The 22,293-nt window shown below is 41.1% G+C and overlaps 1 protein-coding gene across 1 annotated transcript in view; it reads right to left on the reverse strand.

The window, feature by feature from the left end:
• The window catches only part of LOC141256769 (rho guanine nucleotide exchange factor 40-like), a 170,556-nt gene that overhangs the window by 70,184 nt on the left and 78,079 nt on the right, over positions 1-22,293 (reverse strand). The window contains exons 12-13 of the mRNA XM_073671194.1: positions 13,215-13,277; positions 12,784-12,983 (exon numbers count right to left, since the gene is read on the reverse strand). Of these exons, the coding sequence (XP_073527295.1) occupies positions 12,784-12,983; positions 13,215-13,277 (263 nt within the window). The remainder of the gene's footprint in view (positions 1-12,783; positions 12,984-13,214; positions 13,278-22,293) is intronic.

Raw genomic sequence — 22,293 nt, forward strand, 5'->3', positions numbered from 1 at the left:
ACACGCTAAAAATTTTTCAAAACATTTTTCATTTATTTCTATTTTTTACAGCAGTTATGCTATTCATATTTCATATTTACATACTCAGTATTACAGTGTGCTACGTTATTTGTTCATTCAGGGTTTTACGGCACTCATCAGTAAACAAGACAGTTTTAAAATTAGTCTTCATGTATGTCTGGGCCCTCTGCAACCATTTCTGCTTGTGAGTACTATTTAGGGGTGGCCGAATAGTAGGTTTATGTACAACCGCAAGCATCTGGAGGATCCTACATCTTGAAGTTTGAAGGACTCCAGAGGCACCAGCAGCTTCAAATGCCTCTTTGCTGCTTTGTAATGGTATTTTAGCAGCTGCTTTCTTAATCTGCTGAATTTGTCTGCAGAAACCTTCCTCATTGTGCCTTTATCTGTACCAACCAATCTGTGCTCTGTATTAGCCACAAATTTCTTCACAGTACGATGATCACGCTTACGTTTTCGTGAAATATTTAATGTTTTCATACCTTGTTCAAGATACTACACTATTTGACGATTTGGGCAGCAGAGAGATATTTTTAATTTCCCACTTTGCATGAAACCTGTGGCTGCTTAATAAAGTGGAACGTGCTTCGTAGGTAGTTTTCCTTTAATTGGCCTCACATATTATCACAGGTGTTTGAGATTGATTTCACTGATCCAAAGAGCCCTGAGACACAATATCATCCATGAGTTTATTTGAAAAACAAAAAATTACATCTTTATAACACTTAAATCCAATCTGCATAATAATTTGGAAAGCGGTGTAGACACAGTTGACTGTGCTGGGCACAATACTTTATGTTCATGAGCTGTTAGCTTTTCTTCCTGGGTTTCTTTTTACTAAAATTGCAAATAATAGAGTGATGTCAAGGCTACAGAAAGGCTGGTGTTTAAGGAATGCTTAACTACAGATCCATACCTTACAACCAGCAATCATCTCAGCATCCAACCTGTCATCACATAATCATTTTAGTATCTGTCAGAGGAACAGTACATATTTCAGAAACTTGTTGCTGAAATCAGAGAAAATTTACTGCATTAAATGTCTCACAATGGAGATGTATCACCTGTTTAATGGGTGGGTGATATGTGTGTTAGGGTTTGTGCCCACGATGCAAATTTGAAGCAGAAATTTCCTGAGCGTTCTTGTCTCTCCTTGCCAGAAAAAAACGCATGCGGTTTTTACATGGGTTTTTGACGCGTTTTTTTAAGCGTTTTTGGAGCTAAATAAAGTTGGTGGGACATTGCTTAAGCCCTTGGATTACCATAAGAACTGGGGTGGGTATATTGGTTAATTTAAATGATTAAATAATTGGTCTGTTGTATTTCAAATAAAGTGTTTACACTGTGTCTGTATGTTTCTTTACTTTGTTTGGTCATGAATAGGTCTGATTGACAACACCAACAAAACAGCTGGGTGTCAGCTAGTCCCATTCACCCAATCTTCATTAGTATTTCTATTCACGTAATTTATGCGACTGATGTGAGCTGTATTTCTTAGCCTGGGAATGCAGCGGAGACTAGCGTGTCCGCTACAGGAATTGACATGCTGCGGGTGAGTTTGGGTACGTGGCCACGGTCAGGAGCCGCTGCAGGTTTGACGCTGTGTGTTTATACAGCGTCAAACCCGCAGAGTCCAGATGTTACAGCATAGTGGATGGGATCTCTAGAAATCCCATGTCCGCTATGCGTGCATCAGAGGCTGCGGATCACCCGCCGACACGGACATGCGGTGTGTCTTTTCAAGACAGCAGCATGTCAAATTCTCTTGTGGAGTCGCTAGTCTCCACAACAGAAATTTGACCATTAGAAAGTATTGAATGCGGTAAATCCGCATGGTTCAGTGAACACATGTGGATTTACCTGCGTTCAACAGAATGCAACGTTTTGGATGCAGCAAAAATTTGCGTCCAAAGCGGTGCCACGTTTAAATTATGGGCACAAAGACTAAAAAAAAATGGCGTGTGCTCCCACGTCATTTTTATAACCAGCAGAGGGAAAGCCGACCGCTGGGGGCTGATATTACCATTCTATGATTCTATGATATTAGTAACCGCGGAAGGGGCCATTAGCCAACAATGTTCAAAGGCTATTAATAGCAACCAACAGCTGTTTGTTTAGCCTTTACTGGCTAGATTACAGGGGGACCCCAGAAAAAAATTGACGTGGGGTCCCCCTATAAAATCGAGCCAGCAAAGGCTATACTAGACAGCTGATATTAATAGCCATGGAAGGGGCCATGAATGCTAGCCCCCTCCGCGGCAATTAATATCACCCCTCAGCAGTCCCAGAAATGGCGCGTTCATAAGATGCGCCAAATCTGGCGCTTAGTCTCGCTCTTCCACGCTGCCCCGTAGCGGTGGCAGGGGGTAATGGGGTTCACGTCAGCCTTGTATTGGCGGCTGACGTGAAGCCCAGGTTAGTAATGGAGGGCGTCTATAAGATGCCCCCATTACTAACCGCGTAGTAAAATGGTCGGCGTATTTCAATAAAAGACACGGCCAGAATAAAGAATTTTAATGAAATAGACACGGTTCTACAATTTTTTATTACATGCTTCCGCGAAGCCCTTGATCTCCTGAAAAAAACAAACAACAATATTCCTCACCTGTCCGCTGTCAACGACGTAATCCACGTAACGCCAAGGTCCCACGACGATCCGGATCATTTCTACAGCTGTGACATTAGCAATCACTGATGTCACAGCTGTAGAATACAGCACTGTATACTGATAGGGGTGTAAAATCACCCCCTGTCAGTATACAGTGCTGCAGGGGGTCAATGGGGTTCATCAGCTGATGAGCCCCAGTAAGACAGAGAGCGTGGGAAAATTCTTGTGAATCTTCCCACGCTCGGCATCAGCTGATCGGTCATGAGACTGATCAGATGATTACCGGCTTTAGCAATCAGCTGATGGTCACGTGACCATCAGCTGATTGCTGCGGCACTGATCGCCTGATGGTCACGCGGACATCAGCTGATTGGTGACGTCACTGATCACCTGATGGTCGCGTGACCATCAGTTGATCAGTGATGTCACCGCAGGTCCTGGAAGCACACTGCGGGGCACAAGCTCGCGCGCCGCAGTGTGCGGCGAGCCGCAGAAGGGACTGCATCGCCCAGGAGGACACTGGGGGCCACCGGAGAGGTGAGTATGAAGGTTTATTTTTTTAGTTTTACTTTTTGATTCTTTTTTTTTTTACTGGCGCTGGCACACGGGCTGGGAGAAGCAGGCTGCCACTTCTCCCATGCACACTGCGCTCGCTGTTATCTGCCAGAACAGCGGTCGGATGAGAGAAGTAGCAGCCTCCTCTCCCGACCCGGGTACCAGCCGCGGTGCGATTTTGCACCTATTGATTTACATTGAAAAGCAGCAAATCAGCACGTATAGATATTATACATACAGGTTTGCTGCGATTCAATGCAAGCCAATGGGCGCGACTTCGCCGTGAAATCGTGCCTAAATTGGTTGTGCTGCGATGATAATCCTCAGCCGAAATTTCCGCATCATGTGCACAGTACATGCGGATTATCATTGCTAAGATTGGCAGACCTCTTACCAAGCGGTTTTAATGCGTTTCCGCGGCGATTTAAATGCCGCAGAAATGCATTAAAACTGCATCATGTGCACTCAGCCTTATGGCTGGGGGTCCCCCACTGAGACTCCACAATTAGAATGCTAGTTCCTCCCCACTGCATGACCCCAGTGAGCTTGAAGAAAGAAGTGGTTGAGTATACTCCTTTCCACCATTCAATACCTATAGGGTGAAAACAGCTATGTGCCGCTGCTCCAGTGAAAGGTCGCACAGTGAGGAGAAATGTGTAGCTCGGGACGCCTGTTCTAGTAATAGGTGGGTTCCAAGTGGTGAGGTCCTCAGTGTTTAGTTATCACGGGACAGGTGCTAAATATCTTAACAGTTGTAACTGACCAGGACTCAATCATAAAACACTGTAATTCCCATGTAACCTTAGATCTTTAATATCAGTACCACTAGGTTTCCACATTTAGGGTTCACTCACACTTGCATATAAAAAATTGGTCCCATTGTCATCCAGGAGAGTGAGACAATTTTTCTCACTTCTATGTGCTGTCCGTATACAATCCGTTTTTTTACTCAGCAGCTATAAACCCCTTTCCTTCACGACATATGACGCATAGGTAAATCATAGGTCATGTATCTCCCTTTGATGCAGGCTCCGGCGCTGAGCCCGCATCTTTTCCGCCACATGACAGCTGGTGTGATCAGCTGTCATGTACCCCTAACAGCCGCAGGTGGAATCGCGATCCACCCGCGGCTGTTAACATGTTAAATGCTGCTGTTAACATGTTAAATGCCGCTGTCAATCTCTAACATTTAACAAGATCGCGCTGAAGGCACATCAAAAACTCCACCCATCGGCGCCCCTGTCCGATGATCGCGGGGCATGACAACCAGGTGTCTGCAGAAGATCCCCGTGCTTGTCATTGCTGATCTGCCGGCGTTCATAGCACATGATGATTTTTTCTATATATAGCAGGGCTGAAGCCCTTTCTCGAGACCCGTATCATTTTTATTTTTACATTGATTGAGCTGTGTGAGGGCTTGTTTTTTGTGAGACGAGTTGATGGTTTTATTGATACTAATTTGATGTTTTGATTGCATTACTTTTAGGGAGGAATAGTAACCAAAAACAACACAATTGTGGAGTTTTGTGCTCGTTTCTCATTATGGCGTTTACTGATTGGTTTAATAGTTTTATATTTTGATAGATCAGACCTTTATGCATGTGGTGATACAAAATGTGTTCATTTTTACTCTTTTTCTTTATTTTTAATGGGCTGAAACGGAAGTGATTCAAACTTTTATTTATTTTTTTATATATATATTTTAAAAATGTTTCTAATTATTTTTTGTCTTCACAAGGAGCTTGCGATCGTCTGATTACTTACAGTATACTATATACTGTAATACCATATTGTTGCATTATATAGTGAAAATCGCGGTCTCAATTGAAGCTTATCCTATAGTTGAGCTTCAGAAAAGAATGAAGATGACAGCAAATGGGGCCTTCAGTGTGCACACATCTGTAACAGTAATCCATCAGCACTCAGCGATCACGTCATGGAGTGCCGATGGTAGCCAGCATGTATCAGCACCAGTGCTTGTTCTATTTAAATGCCGGTGTAAGAGATTGGCAGCAGCGTTTAAGTCGTTATCAGCCATAGCTTAGATCTGACAGTGGCTGATGGAGACTGATGCAGTCAATTTAATATAGCGAGTATCTGCCATGTGTGGAGAAAGCTTAGCTACTGAGCCCCTTCCATACAAGATCACTTCGCAATCAGGCACATGTACATCATATTGTGCTACAGATTTAAAGGGAAAGTGCCACTAGATTGATGCTACCCGAACCATAGACAGCATGAATCAGAAACTGACTGCACGATTGCCGTAATCGTATGCAGATAAGTGTTACTCTAAAGCACGGAGAAATTTCAGAGAAAACAGAGTATGTTTCACACGCACCCATAGACTTGTATGGGTGTGTGCGATCCGAATTTTGCATGCAATTGCAGCATGCTGCGTTTTGTTTGCAGTCTGATCTCGATCCAATCCAAGCTGAAAAAAAAGCAGCAAAGAATCATAGAGTAAGATTGGTCCAAATGCAATACGATTTTTTATCGGATTGTATTCGTACGATATGTTCGCAAGTGTGAGCGAGCCTTTAGAGTATGTTTCCATAGGATTTTTCTGCTGCAGTTTCTGCAGCAGAAAATGCGCAACAAATCTGCAGCGGTAAATACAGCCGATGATTCGGTTTGCCGCGCATTAATCCCTTTGCATTGCTAAAAGTTTAATCAACTGCAACATCCGCAGCATAACATTTTGTAACATCAAATTCACACTGTTGCTATAGCAATACACAGCGGACTTTCCGCACCTAAATACCCAGCAGTTTTTCATATTTACCCTGTGTGATCACACCCTGAAAGTCTTCCTAGCAACATTTTTTTTTCATGCAACAAAGTGTTAATAAAACATGACTCACAAGCCACAGGAAGCAGCCAGATGAATTCCAAACCACATAATAGGAAATATAAGAAGTCAGAGAAACAAATAATGATATGTTGTGAAGAAAAAACCAAAGGGGAATGATCTACTCTCCAACTTTTAGGAAACTCAAATAGGATACAGTACCCAGGCTGTGAAATGCATATACTTATTAATGTATGCATCATATACAGTATCATGCGTGCAAGATGCACATGTATCTTACTAGTCACAAATTTCTTTCTATGTGACTAGTAAGACTGAGGACACAGGACAGTCATGAGAAGTTATACCACATACAAGGATATGAAAAACATAGAATTCTACATAGATGTCGTGACAGACTTTAAAGGCTGAAACTCGTATCATCCATTGTTTTATAATGCTGGTAACTGATCAACATCCAAATTAAGGGCCCCATACACACTAATCTAGTATTGGTGGGCTTGAACATCAGTCTAATGTGTTGGGAAAATAAGGATCCAGCATGTCCAATTTTGGACTACCAATTCTTTTGTTTACACAGCACTATACGCTGCAGAGAATGATTACCGTATATTCCGGCGTATAAGACGACCTGGTGTATAAGACGACCCCCCTACTTTCCTGTTAAAATATAGAGTTTAGGATATATTCACCGTATAAGACTACCCCTTTTCCAACGCATACCAAACACCGGTAAAAATTTAAAAAAAACAGATTTGAATTTAACATGGTCCTTTTTTAATTTAAATTCTTATGACATGCAGGTATATAGCAGGAAAACTGTCACTCATAAACATAAGGCATACAACAACAACATTACTATCATCCATTTTCATCAGCGGCATACACCGGTACCCGACAATTTACAACAGAAAGAATAGAGCTTCACACATAGATTAGATAGATAGAAACATGTCAGTCACATATATATGAAGTACAGTGACATTGTTGCTTACTGTACTTGTCATTTAGTGTAAAGGATTTATTAAAAAATATAATAGTGTTTTCGTGCACCGTCTCTTTAAAAAAGCCGGCCGGCAATTCAGCATCTGTACCCGACAATTTAGAATAGAAGGAATAGAGAATCATACATAGATTAGATAGATAGAAACATGTCAGTCACATATATATGAAGTACAGTGACAGTGTTGATTACTTTACTTGTCATTTAGTGTTAAAATAAAGGATTTATTTAAAAAAAAATTGGCGTGGGGTTCCCCTTAATTTTAGTCTCTAGCGGAGGTTAAGCAGACAGCTGGGGCAGATGTTTGAAGCCTGGGAAGGGGGTAATACCCACGGAGCTTCCCAGGCTACTAATATCAGCCCCCAGCTGAATACCTAGCCTTTACTAGCTATTAAAATGGGGGACCCCCCCAAAAAAATGACGTGGGGTCCCCCCTATTTTAATAGCTAGCAAAGGCTAGGCAGACAGCTGGGGGCTGATATTAATAGCCCAGGAAGGGTGCCATGAATATTGGCCCCCTCCCAGGCTAGAAACACCAGCCGTCAGCCGCCCCAGAAATGGCGCATCCATAGGATGCGCCAATTCTGGCACTTAGCCTCGCTCTTCCACGCTGCCCTGGTGCGGTGGCAGGGGGTAATAGGGCTGGGGTTCATGTCAGCGCCAGCTGCCATGAAGCCCAGGTTAGTAATGATGGGCGTCTATAAGACACCCCCATTACTAACCTACAAAGTGTTAAAAAGAAAAAACACACACTACACCAAGAAAAAAATAATTTATTTGAAATAAACCACACCATTTTATTTAATTCTTAGTTTACTAAAAAAAAATAGTTACCTGTCCACGTTCCTGCGCTGATCTCCCATGCACAGCTGTCACATCTGGAGATGGTGACAGCTGTGCATGGCTGCTGTAAGCTCACACTGCCGGGAACACGTCCGCTCCCGGCAGCGGGAGCCACTGACTGAGGTCACCGGAGTGCATTCAGTCAGCGCAGCTCCGGAGACCTCCTTTACGGCACTGCTGTACCGTGGGAATTTCTCACGATACAGCAGGGCCGTAAAGCAGCTAACCGGAGCAGCGCTGCCTGAACTCCGGCGAACCCGCTTATGCAATGACGGGGCTGCTTTACGGCCCCATCATTCTAGCGGCGGCAGCGGTTCAGAGCGGTCACATTCTATGTGGCTGCTCTGAACTGGAGATCTTCGTGGGACACTCGTGGACTACTACGGAGGGGTAAGGATAAGGTTGTGGTTTATTATTTTATATTTTATTACAGGAGATCGATGGCTTCGGGGAATTAGGTGTCTAGGTGAGTATAGGTGTAGTTTTTTATTTTTTACTTTATTTTAGGTGGCGATCGGCGGGGACAGGTAATGTATGAACTAATTTATTGTAGCTAACCACTGGCCACCAATGACATGTATTTAACATTTATTGGGGACACAGTAGGGCAATTTATATAGCAGGATCAGGCTGATGGGAACTACTGCTCCCATCGAGCTGATCCTGCTGGCAGGAGTGGACGGGGGACAGACATAGGCCGATGGGAGTAGTAGTGTCACATCGGCCTATGTCTGCCTGCACGCACACACCCGCACACATCGCACAGACACCGCGCACACCCGCAGACATCGCACAGACACCGCACACATCGCACAGACACCGCACACACCCCCAGACATCGCACAGACACCGCGCACACCCGCACACACTCGCAGACATCGCACAGACACCGCGCACACCCGCACACACTCGCAGACATCTCACAGACACCGCACACACCCGCAGACATCGCACAGACACCCCACACACACTCGCAGACACACGCACAGACACCCGCACACACCAATCATGACGGGTCTGGGAGGTGAGGCTGAACTGTGAGACCGTGGGAAAGTTCATGTGAGTTCATGCAATGCAGTCAAGCATGAACTCACATGAACCCTCTGAGGGCACCACGGCGACTTCAAATGAACAGCTGTTCATTTGAAATAACCGGCGGGAAAGCGCAGCACAGAACGGGAAAGCCGGCGGTGAAGTCTTTTCACTGCCGGCTTCCCCGCCCGGGTCCTTCGCTCCCCGCTCCTTTGTGCTGCACTCCCCGCCCGGTCCTAACTTACGATCGGGATGGGAGGTGGCGAGGGGAGCGGAGGATCGGGGTGGGAGGCTGCGGGGAAGCAGTATGGGGCTGTGTGATTGTTTAAAAGCCGGCGGCTTTTTACCGCCCGCCGGCTTTTAAACAATCAGGAGAATTCTCCCACGCTGGGATGGCATTCTGATGACAGGCTGGATCTCAGCTGAGCTCTGCCATCCAGCTTGTCATCCTTCAGAGACACTGCAGAGTGCAGGCATTATGGGAACTTCCGATTCCGGTATTCGATATTGTAAAAGTATCGGAATTAAGTATCGGAATTCCGATACCGCGAATATCGGCCGATACCCGATATTACAGTATCGGAATGCTCAACACTACTTGTCACAGAAGCGATGCGAACTTCCCAGCTCCGGACACAGCGCAGCGCTTCTGTGACAAGTGAAAGCTGTCGGCACAGAAGCCCTGCACTGTGTCCGGAGCTGGGAAGACACTGCGATGTGTCAGAAAAGTTCGCTAGGTTCTGTCTGTCTCCGCTGCTGGGAATACGCTGCGCTGTGTCCCAGGCCTGAGAAGACACAGCGCAGCGATGTGTCAGTTTCAGCACAGAAGCGCTGACTGTCTGGACCTACCGCCGCCGTATTTTAACTCCCTCCACCTTATATTAACTCCCACATGGCAGGGATACGGCCACGGCAGCTTATTAACACCCCCAGAGTATCCCCGCATGTCAATTTCTGAAAGTTCAAAAACATTACCGGCGTATAAGACGACCCCAGACTAGACAGAAGATTTTTCAGTCTTCAAAAGTCGTCTTATACGCCGGAATATACGGTACATTTTGTGCAGAACAAAAGATGATTTCACCCGACAAACGAGATCGTTTTCTAATAATCTTGTAGTGGAAATGCACCTTAAAAATAACCTGTCAGCAGGATTTCACACCCCAAACTATTTATATTTGCTTGTAGCTCTTTCAAAGACAAGTCCAGCAATACCTTACGTGGTCAGTCCATGCCTCCATTACTGAGAAATCAGTGTTAGAACTGGTATATGCAAATGGACATGGTAGATCTGAAACCTTTGCCACTCCAGCTTTGTTCCCCATCCAGCGCCGCATCCATCTTCTTGTCTGACAGCCTCTATGCTGACAAATTCCCTTTACTACGTTCCCACAATGAGCTTTTGGTGCATTTTTGATGTTGCAGAATTTCAGCACCTATTACTTAAATCAGTTTGCTTGCATTTTTTCATTGCGTTTTTGTGTGTGTTCATTTAAAATGCGTTTTTATCGCTAGTTTTTTGTCTGTTTGGTGTCATGCTTTAAATAAAGCTGTTTGTTTTTGATATTTCTTGCTTTTTTGCTTCATTTTTTTTAGGGCGTTTCCACAGCAGAAATGCAATAAAAATGAATGTGTGATTTTTTGCTGAGAATTTTCTGCATGTAATGTAAGTCTATGGGGAAAATTCACACAGAAAACTCAGCATACCCACAAGAGAAATTGACATGCTCTGGATTTGAAACATGCACCGCAGGTGAGTTTACGCGGCGTTAAAAAGAAGCACAGTGGACATGAGATCTCTATAAAACGCAACCAAAGCTCATCGTGGGAACGTAGCCTAAGGCCGGAGTCACACCAGCGTATGGTATCCGAGGCGAGAGCTTCGGATGCGATATGCTAATGACCCTCGGCTCCTGCACTGCTGCGATCGTGAGCCCAGTGTCATGCTACTGTGCTGCCATTCTCTCGCATGAGAGGGTCACAGCACAGCTACGGAGGAGACGGAGAAAATCATTTCTCCATCTCCTTCGTGGCCTGACTCTGCGTATATCGGACTGCACTGGGATGGGATCAGAGTGCAGTCTGATGTTTCACTCGCACCCATAGACTTGTATGGGTGCAAGTGAGCAGCGTCTCGCTGCAAATCGCAGCATGCGTCAATTGTTCTCTCATGCTGAACCGGCATGAGAAAATAATCGCTGACCTGATCTGCCCCATAGTATAACACTGGTCCGAGTGCTATGCAATGTTTTATAGCATAGCACTTGGCCGTGTTGTACGGTAGTGTGACTCCGGCCTTAGTCTAATACTGCCAGACGTAAACAGTCTTCAGACTGGAATAGCACAGAATACACTGGTTAGTGGCCATCGCAAAGAACTGAGGTTCAGCTCCTAATTAAGGCCGAGTTCACTTGTCCACTAATCATCTGAAATGGTTGCATCAGTTTCAGACTAATGAAAAAGTGAGTTCCCATGATGACTATTTGGCAAGTTTTTGTTGTCGCAGATATTCTGCACCATTTTTGCACTTTTTTCATTGCGTTTTTGAGTGTGCTTTTTTAACATGCATTTTCATTGTGCTTTTTCTGCTGCGGTTTTTGTCTCCTTTTGGCATGTCTTGCTTTAAGTAAAACTGCTTTGTATTGGATACTTCCTGTTATTTAGCTTTTATGAAACTTTACTAATGAAGTCATGTGCAGATTACATACATCTTTAGTGCATGTCCGCTGAGAAAATGAACTAAAAATGCATGTAATCCTCACATGACTTTATGAGTAAAGTTTTTTCACAAATGGCATGAGATTTCTATGAATCCCATTCACTTTGTTGGAACAGGATAATGCTGCATTTTTTGCCAAAAGTCACCCAATACTCATAGTGCGAACTGTGCCTCAAACTGATCCTTTAACATTGACTGCAATGATTTAACAAATTGATTCAGTAACAATCAGTAACAACACGAAGTAAGAAAACGTGTGTGTAAGTTTATCTTCTGTTTACTTTTACTATTAAGTTCTTGGTCTAGTGTACAATTGTATTCTGGTATCCTAAGATTGATTCACAATCCAAAGTCGATTTTTCTTTGTTAGATACAGAATAACAGAAGCATACAGTATGTGTACATGGCCTGTACAGGATCCTGCATATTTGTGAAGCTCTAAGGTCAAATTATAGAAAAGGCAATTAGAACAGTTATATGTTGAATTTAGGTACCTAATCTAATGGATATATATACACAGAAGTGCACATTGTGTGTGCCAAGACATATGCAAACATGAATATATGAATATTAAAATGCATTACTGCTATACAGACTATATTTGTAAGGGCTCGCTCTCATGGCCGTCGATTCTCTCATGCGAGAGAATTGGGCCAATTATGCTAATGAGATTGATCTGAGAGTCATCTTACTGTGATCTGATTCTCTCGCAGCACAGGTGAAGAGAAGACGGAGAAAGTAATTTCCCATTCTTCTCCATTGTCTGTGTCCAGGGAAGTCGGACTGCACTGACATCCAAGTGCAGTCCGATATTTCACCCGCACCCATAGACTTGGATTGGTGATCGTGATCTAATTTGAGCCACTTGCAGCATGCTGTGATTGTGTTTTCATAGCGGATCGGCATGAGAAAAAAATCGCAGATCTACACTGCCCCCATAATATGACACTGGGCCGAGTGCTATCCGATAAAACATTGGATAGCACTCGGCCATGTTATATGCTTGTGTCAGCAAGCCCTAAAAATGAGGTACTTAGCATACAAATCAGCCATGACAAAATAAAGTGTCCCTTTTTTTTCCTGGCAACCTACACTATGAAATGTTAACTTACCTTTCCTTGGTCAATGCAACAAATTTACAGGTTAGATAGGATCAATGTCTAATTAAAAAGACTGAGGATTTTTCTCACCTCTTTCCCTCTGGTCTTGGAACTCCTCCCCAAGGTGCATCTGGACCTCTTCCATCACCTCTACTTAGAACATGCCCACGTGGCGGGCTGCAGGTACGGTCAGCCAGCTCTCGGCTACTGACTTCCAGACCACGAATTCTAACACCGCCCTCTAGTCTGCGATTGTGTGTGTCTATAACCGACAACTCTAATTTTTTTATCTGCAGAAAGTAGTAAAGGTGATTATTGGTAGATATTATCTCAACAGTAAATAAGTCACTAAGTCAAAATCTAAAAACTAGCTACCATACAAAAACATGAGGATCCTAGGGATGACAAAGAGAACAGACAACCAGGAGTCTAGCTCCTTCATAGGATGCTGTCACCTTCATTAAAAGATAAATGTAAATCATTGAAACTATTCTAATGGCATTTTTAGGTTGCTTACTTACATCTCTACTTTCCCCACGGATGTCTATTCCATGTCCTTGTGCATCAAGTAGACTCTGAGAATCCTACAAGCATATGAAATGTTCACAAGTGGGAACCTAGAAATACCAACCATCATTTTTCCTAGCAACTAGGGATTAGCGGACCCATGGAAGTTCAGGTTCTTGGTCCCCGACTCGAACTTTATTCCAAAGTTCGGTTCCAGTACCAGAACTGTACTTAAACTTGAACCAGAACCTGAACCACTTTGAAAACAATGAAGACCCGAACTTTTGAGCAGGAAAATATTCTCTCTCACGTGCTCTCCTCGTGGACTTTCACTGGAACTCCGAACATTGCAAGACTAACTGTCCAGTACGAACCCTGAACATTTAAGTTTGGGTTCGCTCATCTCTACTAGAAATATACTATTAATTTTAATGGTTTCTATAGGTATTGTGATTAATCAATAGGTAAAACACACTGAATATTTATACAAAGCTGTAATTAATCTATTGTGACTTAATTGTCATTTACATTATTTAACTTAAAACAGCATCTTGCTGCCTGACCCCCCAAAATTTTAGCCGCAGACACAGATTTTTGCTCTGGTCAAATCAATATCAATCCAGATTATAAAAAGAAGTCAGTTTGAGAGCGGAACAGCAGCCATCAAAACAAAAGAACATTTTTATAGGAAATGTATCATCAGAAAGGACCTACTGTTTAAATCCAGTTTTAACCCCATCACGATGCGGCCAATTTCCATTTTTGTGTTTTCGTTTTTTCCTCACCTTCTTCCCAGAGCCATAACTTTTTATTTTTTCTGCCAATATAGATATATGAGGGATTGTTTTTTTATGGGATGAGTTGTACTTTTGAAAGACAACATTTATTTAGCCACCAGTGTACTGGAAAATGGAAAAATATTCCAAGTGGGCAGAAATTGAGAAAAAAACACAATTCTGACATTGTTTTTTGGAAATTGCTTTTACAGTGAACCTCACAATATGAGTCTCTTCAACAGTACCATTTGGGTGATACCAAGCGGTTTTTTTTTATTACTTTAGTGGGGAAAAAAAATATCAGAAGTTTGTAAGAAAACATTTTTGGGTTTTGTCGCCATTTTCCGAGACCCATAAAGTTTTCATTTTTCGGCCGATGGAGCTGTGTGATGGCTTATTTTTTGTGGGGCAAGATTACATTTTTATTGATGCCATTTTGGGATGGATATGACATTTTGTTACAGCATTTTTTTGTGGTTTTGGAGTTCTTGAATTTTTTTGTTTATGGTGTTTACCAATCGAATTAATTATTTTTATATTTTGATAGATCAGACTTTTCTGACTACCCCATATGTGTATATATATTTTTTAAATGTATTATCTTTACTTTTAATGAGGAAAAGTGGAGTGATTTGAACTTTTATGTTTTTTTTTCAAAACATTTTTTAAAACTTTTTACTGTTCTTGTTAGTCCCCATAGGAGACTTGAAGCTGCGATCATCTGATCGTTTGTGCTATATATAACAATACCATGGCATTGCTGTATATAGCAAAAATCACAGTCTGCTTTGACGCCCGGCCACAAGCTGGGTTTCAACGGAGCTCCATAATGACAAGCATGGAGGTCTTTAACACACTCCCTGCTGTCATAGCAACCTATCGGCAACCCACATTCACATCACGGTCGGCCACTGGGTGTTTAGAATGACGTGCCCCCTGCTGGTGCTTAGTTAATGCCGCTGTCAGACTTTAACAGCGGCAATGAGAGGCAATTCACGCCACCTGCGATTGTTAGAGGCAGGTCCTGGCTGTAGCATACAACCATTACCTGCCGAACATAGGGCGAGTTCACCCAGTGAGTCGGCTCCATACACCGGCTTCCAACTTGCGCCATACTTGTTTGGCGGATTTCATCAAGGGGTTAATAGTATTTTGTTGCCCTTTTTTTTCTTATCATGAGCTATATAAAAAAAGTAAAATATGTAGCCAAATTTCAAGACTCCTAATTCCTGTTAAGCACATGGACATTAGCATTAATAGACTGACTCAGACTCTGTGCTTTGTAAAGAAGCCTTCTAACATTCTAATCTGAGTATGCTCCCATAAAGGTGGAGGTCATTAATAAGGGAGGGGAGGAGGTGAGCACAGACATCAACTATTGTTATTGCTTGATCCTGTGTTATCTCTCTCTACTCTGTAACCTTTCATCATAATCCTGTCTGTGATGATTATGAGACTGGTGAAACGTCTTCTGTAAAGGTTGTAGAAAAAAAGGGAAGAGGGAAGCAAAGAAAGGTAAATAGAATATGAACTAATTAAAAAAATAACTTTTATTGAATTGTATTAAAATATTACATTTAATAATTAACAATTATATCAAATTAGTCATGGAGACCATTTTGCAAGCTGCTGTCTATCAGACTGCTATAGAGAAAATAATGACTGCAGTTCCCTTTAGGATATTTGATACAACCAATTGCCATAAACTCCTCACTATATTTATAGGATATGGAGTGTGAAAAGGATATTTAGAGGACAGGAATATTCATGTATGTACTTTAACATTACTTGCGTTTGCATTACTAGACTGCAGCTAGCACTACACATACCAACTACTGATTTAAAAGAACTGGGTTATGGGTACAAAATGGCTTTCACTTTTATAACCCTTGTTCCCTGTAATTTATTTAAACATAATTTTGAAAATAAATAGTTACGCGGTAAATAAAGCAGCTGTCACTTTATCATTAGCAAACTAGATCAGATCATCACATTGCTGTAAGTTGTTGTCACATATATCACGCAATACAGCGTATGTTTGGATGACCAGCTAGCACGCTACAGGAGAGCTGGAAACAATGGGCCCAAGGCTGTACAGTCAATAAGCACTCCCTACCTTGCCTATGTAGGTTGTTCTATAAAATGGCAACAGTGATTCACAATTTTTCCGGTCTCTCCCTAATATTGTACTAAGGGAGGAATTTATGGTAATACATTTTTTGACTGTATTAATTATCCTAAAGAGCGCTACAGTCATATTTTCCCTATAGCAGTCAGATAACAGACTCTTCCCTTTTTTTCTATAAAGTTAAACTAGTGGTGTACACTTTATGTGGCCAATATGAAAATTGCTTCAGACCCAGCAGATGCTGGCAGTGTTACACAGGTGTACCAGCATTGACCGAAGCTAACTCAGAGTGCGGCTATTAACAATTTATATGCTGCTGTCAATCATGGTGAAGCCAATAGATTACTATAGCAGCTGGATGACTGCTGAAGGCCTGCTGAAGGCTACCATTCTGCCACAGGCTGGACTCCGTAGGGAAACCACAATTTCACTATATACTGCAATATAAAATATAAGCAATCAAGAGACCACAGGTTCAAGTTCTAAAGGAACTAAAATGTAAAAATTAAAAACAATATTTAAAATATATATATATATATACAGTACAGACCAAAAGTTTGGACACACCTTCTCATTTAAAGATTTTTCTGTATTTTCATGACTATGAAAATTGTACATTCACACTGAAGGCATCAAAACTATGAATTAACACATGTGGAATTATATACTTAACAAAAAAGTATGAAACAAGAGAAAATATGTCTTCTATTCTAGGTTCTTCAAAGTAGCCACCTTTTGCTTTGATGACTGCTTTGCACACTCTTGGCATTCTCTTGATGAGCTTCAAGAGGTAGTCACCGGAAATGGTCTTCCAACAATCTTGAAGGAGTTCCCAGAGATGCTTAGCACTTGTTGGCCCTTTTGCCTTCACTCTGCGTTCCAGCTCACCCCAAACCATCTCGATTGGGTTCAGGTCTGGTGACTGTGGAGACCAGGTAATCTGGTGTAGCACCCCATCACTCTCCGTCTTGGTCAAATAGCTCTTACACAGCCTGGATGTGTGTTTGGGGTCACTGTCCTGTTGAAAAATAAATGATGGCCCAACTAAACGCAAACCGGATGGAATAGCATGCCGCTGCAAGATGCTGGTTCAGTATGCCTTCAATTTTGAATAAATCCCCAACAGTGTCACCAGCAAAGCACCCCCACACCATCACACCTCCTCCTCCATGCTTCACGGTGGGAACCAGGCATGTAGAGTCCATCCGTTCACCTTTTCTGCGTCGCACAAAGACACGGTGGTTGGAACCAAACATCTCAAATTTGGACTCATCAGACCAAAGCACAGATTTCCACTGGTCTAATGTCCATTCCTTGTGTTCTTTAGCCCAAACAAATATCTTCTGCTTGTTGCCTGTCCTTAGCAGTGGTTTCCTAGCAGCTATTTTACCATGAAGGCCTGCTGCACAAAGTCTCCTCTTAACAGTTGTTGTAGATATGTGTCTGCTGCTAGAACTCTGTTTGGCACTGACCTGGTCTCTAATCTGAGCTGCTGTTAACCTGCGATTTCTGAGGCTGGTGACTCGGATAAACTTATCCTCAGAAGTAGAGGTGACTCTTGGTCTTCCTTTCCTGGGGCGGTCCTCATGTGAGCCAGTTTCTTTGTAGCACTTGATGGTTTTTGCAACTGCACTTGGGGACACTTTCAAAGTTTTCCCAATTTTTCGCACTGACTAACCTTAATTTCTTAAAGTAATGATGGCCACTCGTTTTTCTTTACTTAGCTGCTTTTTTCTTGCCATAATACAAATTCTAACAGTCTATTCAGTAGGACTATCAGCTGTGTATCCACCAGACTTCTGCACAACACAACTGATGGTCCCAACCCCATTTATAAGGCAAGAAATCCCACTTCTTAAACCTGACAGGGCACACTTGTGAAGTGAAAACCATTTCCGGTGACTACCTCTTGAAGCTCATCAAGAGAATGCCAAGAGTGTGCAAGGCAGTCATCAAAGCAAAAAGTGGCTACTTTGAAGAACCTAGAATATAAGACATATTTTCAGTTGTTTCACACTTTTTTGTTAAGTATATAATTCCACATGTGTTAATTCATAGTTTTGATGCCTTCAGCGTGAATGTACAATTTTCATAGTCATGAAAATACAGAAAAATCTTTAAATGAGATGGTGTGTCCAAACTTTTGGTCTGTACTGTATATATATATCATTGTAAATCACCTCCCTTTTCATCATTCAAAATTTAAAAAAAAAATAAAATTGGCATCACTGTTTCTGAAAAGTCCAATCTATGAAAATGTAAAAATGTTTAAATGCTGAAAAGAAAGAAAATACTAGTGATGTTTTTCTGTCAGCTAAAAAATACAATAAATAAATAAAAATGTCATACCCCAATAAGGTATTAATTAGTGTGCAAAACACAAGCCCTCACCCAGTTCCATAGACTGAAAAATAAAAAAAGTTATGCCAATACAAAGAAATGCTTGGATTTTTTTCAAGGTTCTGAATTTTTTTAAAATATACAATTTAAAATAAAAAACCCTTTTAAGATTGGTATTGCTGTAGTTGTACTCACCTATAGAATTATATTGCTAAGTTATTTTTACTGCACAATGAACACTGCAAAAACAAACTGAAAAAAAATGATGGACCTGAATTTTACTTCACCCCACTTGGAATTGTTTTTAATTTTTCAGTATATTATATGGTAAAATGAATGCTATCATTCAAAACTATAATTTATCCAACCACAAACAAGCCCTATCCGACTGTTGATGGGGAAAAAAAAGTTATAACTCTTGGAGCAAGAAAGAAAGGAAAAAGGAAAGCGCAAAAACAAAAAATTTCTTGGTCCTTAAAAAGGAATGTGTCATCAGAAAACAACCATTATGTTTAAAGAGAACCTGTCACCAAGAAAATGCAATGCGATCTGCGGGCACCATGTTATACAGGAGGAGGAGGTGAGCAGAATGAAATGTGATTTTGTGAGAAAAGATTCAGTATAACCTGTGATTTATTCATTTATACCTCTGCTCTTTCTGGGATTTCGGATCCGGTGGGCGATCCTATCAGTGACTGACAGTTATTTCTGTATGCACACTTAAATAAAGATAGCCGTCAGTTATTGATAGCGCCACCCACTGGACTAAAAATGGCAGAAAGAGCAGAGGATTAAATGATGAAAATACAGGTTATACCTAGTCTTTTCTCACAACACTATACATCAATCTGCTGAGCCCCGCCTGCTTTATTAACATAATGCCTGCAGATTATACTGCATTTTCATGGTGACACGTTTCCTTTAAATCAGGATTTTGTGTTAAATGTATCTTTTAAATCCTTACCATCATATACTGTACATGTACGGAGCAAGTCTGTAGCAGGAGTATGGAGCGAGCTCACGAGGTGAGCCTGCCCCATACCCAGCAGATAATGTCTGTGACACACAGCCAGAACCTATGACAGTTAACCTGTTAAATGTCGCTGCCATTATTTTTTAAAACTTGTTTTTTTTCACTTTTATTGTATTTATTAATCCCCCTAAGGGACTTGAACCTGCGATCGTCTGATCACTTGTACTATATACAGCAATACAACAGTATTGCTGCATATAGTAAAAATCAAGTTCTCCTTTGAAGCACGGCCTCAGACTGGGTTTCAAGGTAACTCCGTAATGACAAGCATGATGGTCTTCAACAGACCCCCTGCTGTCATAGCAACCCATCAGCACCTAGCGGTCATGTTACGGGGTGCCGTTGGGCGTATAGAATGATACGCCCTCATGTCGGAACGCTGCTAATGCTGCTGTCAGTGGAAAAAAAATAAAAGTTTAAATCACACCCCTTTTCCTCCATTACAAATTAACATAATAAAAAATACACATATGTGGTATCGCTGCACCCACAAAAGTCCGATATATCAAAATATAAAAAATAATTAACCCGATCGGCAAACACTGTAAAAAATAAAATAGAAAAACACCAAAATAGCATTGTTTTGGTTGTTGCAATGGCACAAAAAATACTGTAAGAAGCAATCAAAATGTTATACCTATCCCAAAATGGTATCAATCAAAATGGTGCCCTGCAAAAAATGAGCCATCACACAGCTCTTAATACTGAAAAATGAATGAAAACGCTACGGATCTTGGAAATTTGTAAAAAGAAACAATATTTTTTTTTACACCGTCATTTTCCGATTTTTTTCACCGTTAATAAAAAATTGGGTACGTTTTTATCACTGTGATTGTGCTATATTGTTTTTATTGCTTTATTGTACTGTACTGTTGTTGCAATACCACAAAAAAATACCGTAAATGACAGGTGTGGGGGAGGACGCCGTAATTGTACCTTAATGGGTTTTAGAAATTTGTAAAAAAAAAATCCTTTTTTTATTACTTCGCCATTTTCCGATTATTTTTTTCACAATAAAACATTTTTTTTTATCGCTGTAATTATACTAATGAGGAGAATCATATTGCAAGGTAATTTTTACCACACAATGTATGCTGTAAGAACAATCCCCAAAAAACAATGTCAGAAATGAGTGTTTTTTCACAATTTTTACCACATTTTTTTTTGCTGTCATTGTAATTCTGCCTCTGATAAGTCTTCAAGGACAGGAAGTATTAGTCTAGAAAAGCTCCAGTGGCCAGCATGAATATTGCCAGAGTACTATTATTTTTTTTAATAAAGAAAAAGAAACATTGCCAATTTATTTTTTTACTAATTTACACACAAAAACCTGATTTAAACAATAGGTCATTCTCTGTCGTTCTGGTAACACATTATTGAATAAAATGAATAGCACAAAATTACAAAAAGAAAAATAAAGTCTCTGAACTGATATTTTGTTTTTAGTCTGCATAAATCTATATGGATATACTGTGTATGTATATACAGTAGAAACCAGAAGTTTATATACGCTATATAAAGACACGTATGCATGTTTTTCTCAATGTAAAGGGAAGTGTCCCAGGTTGTACATGTATATATGTATCTGCATGCTTGCAAATAAGTATACATGTATATATTGGCCCCACATCTCCCCATGTGTTTCAGTGTGCTTGGGGAGGATTTAATAGAATGTCCAGCCATGTGCTAAAACAGGTTTTGCGAGTATGATTGGACATGAACAAAGACATTAGCCAGTGTGCGGGGAATAATACATCATTTCCTGTGACATGAAGCTGGACACTGGCTGGACTTAAAACCACAGAGCCCACATGTGCTAACCCCTTTGGACTCTTGGAGATGGACATAACAACACATGGCTGAGTATCTCTCTTCCCTTGTAACTTCTTTACTTACTAGCCCTACATATCCTGTACTAACCCTCCTAGATATTGATATCCTTGTATCTGTATATATATAGGGAAAGTTAGTATAGTTGGGTCGGCCGATATTGCATGAGTGATTAGGAAACGTGGGTGGAAAATATATTAGGGAATTGTATATCCGTCTTGTGTGCTATTATTATTATTGTGTACTGTGTTAGTGTGATAAATAGTAGTATATTAACTGTAGACTTTTGTGTAATAAATACCTTATATTAGTACACGGTTTTGTCTCAGTTGGTGTGTAGTATAAGGCACAGATAACGTTAGTGGATATTAGTTATTAATAGTCAAGTTTGATGTTAATAGTTAATATTGGACCTCAATAGAGGTGTAGGAGAGTTCCCCCATTAATTACTGATATTTGTGGAGGGAAACCCGTCCTTTTACACTCAATATCTGACATGAAATCAGAATAAACCTTTCCCGTTTTAGGTCAATTAGGATTACCAGAATTTTTAATATTTGCCAAATGGCAGAATAATGAGAGAGAGAGAATGTTTTAAGGCATTTTTATTACTTACTGCAAAGTCAAAAGTTTACATACACTAAGATTACTACGCCTTTAAACCATTCTGGACTGCCCATATGATGAGGTCATGTGTTTGGAAGCTTCTGATAGGTGTTTTGGCAACATCTCAGTTAATTAGAGACACACCTGTGGATGTATTTTAATGCACACCTGAAACACACTGCTTCTTTGTGTAGCATCATGGGAAAATCTAAAGAAACCAGCCAAGATATCAGGAACAGAATTGTGGACTTTCACAAGTCTGGCTCATCCTTGGGTACAATTTCAATATACCTGAAGGTGCCTCATTCATCTGTACAAACAATTATACACAAGTACAAACAAGATGGGAATGTCCAGCCATCATACGCTCAGGAAGGAGA

The sequence above is a fragment of the Phyllobates terribilis genome, unplaced genomic scaffold (genome assembly GCF_046119375.1).
Source record: "Phyllobates terribilis strain yellow unplaced genomic scaffold, ASM4611937v1 Scaffold_1__5_contigs__length_1240528914, whole genome shotgun sequence".
Taxonomy (NCBI): Eukaryota; Metazoa; Chordata; class Amphibia; order Anura; family Dendrobatidae; genus Phyllobates; species Phyllobates terribilis.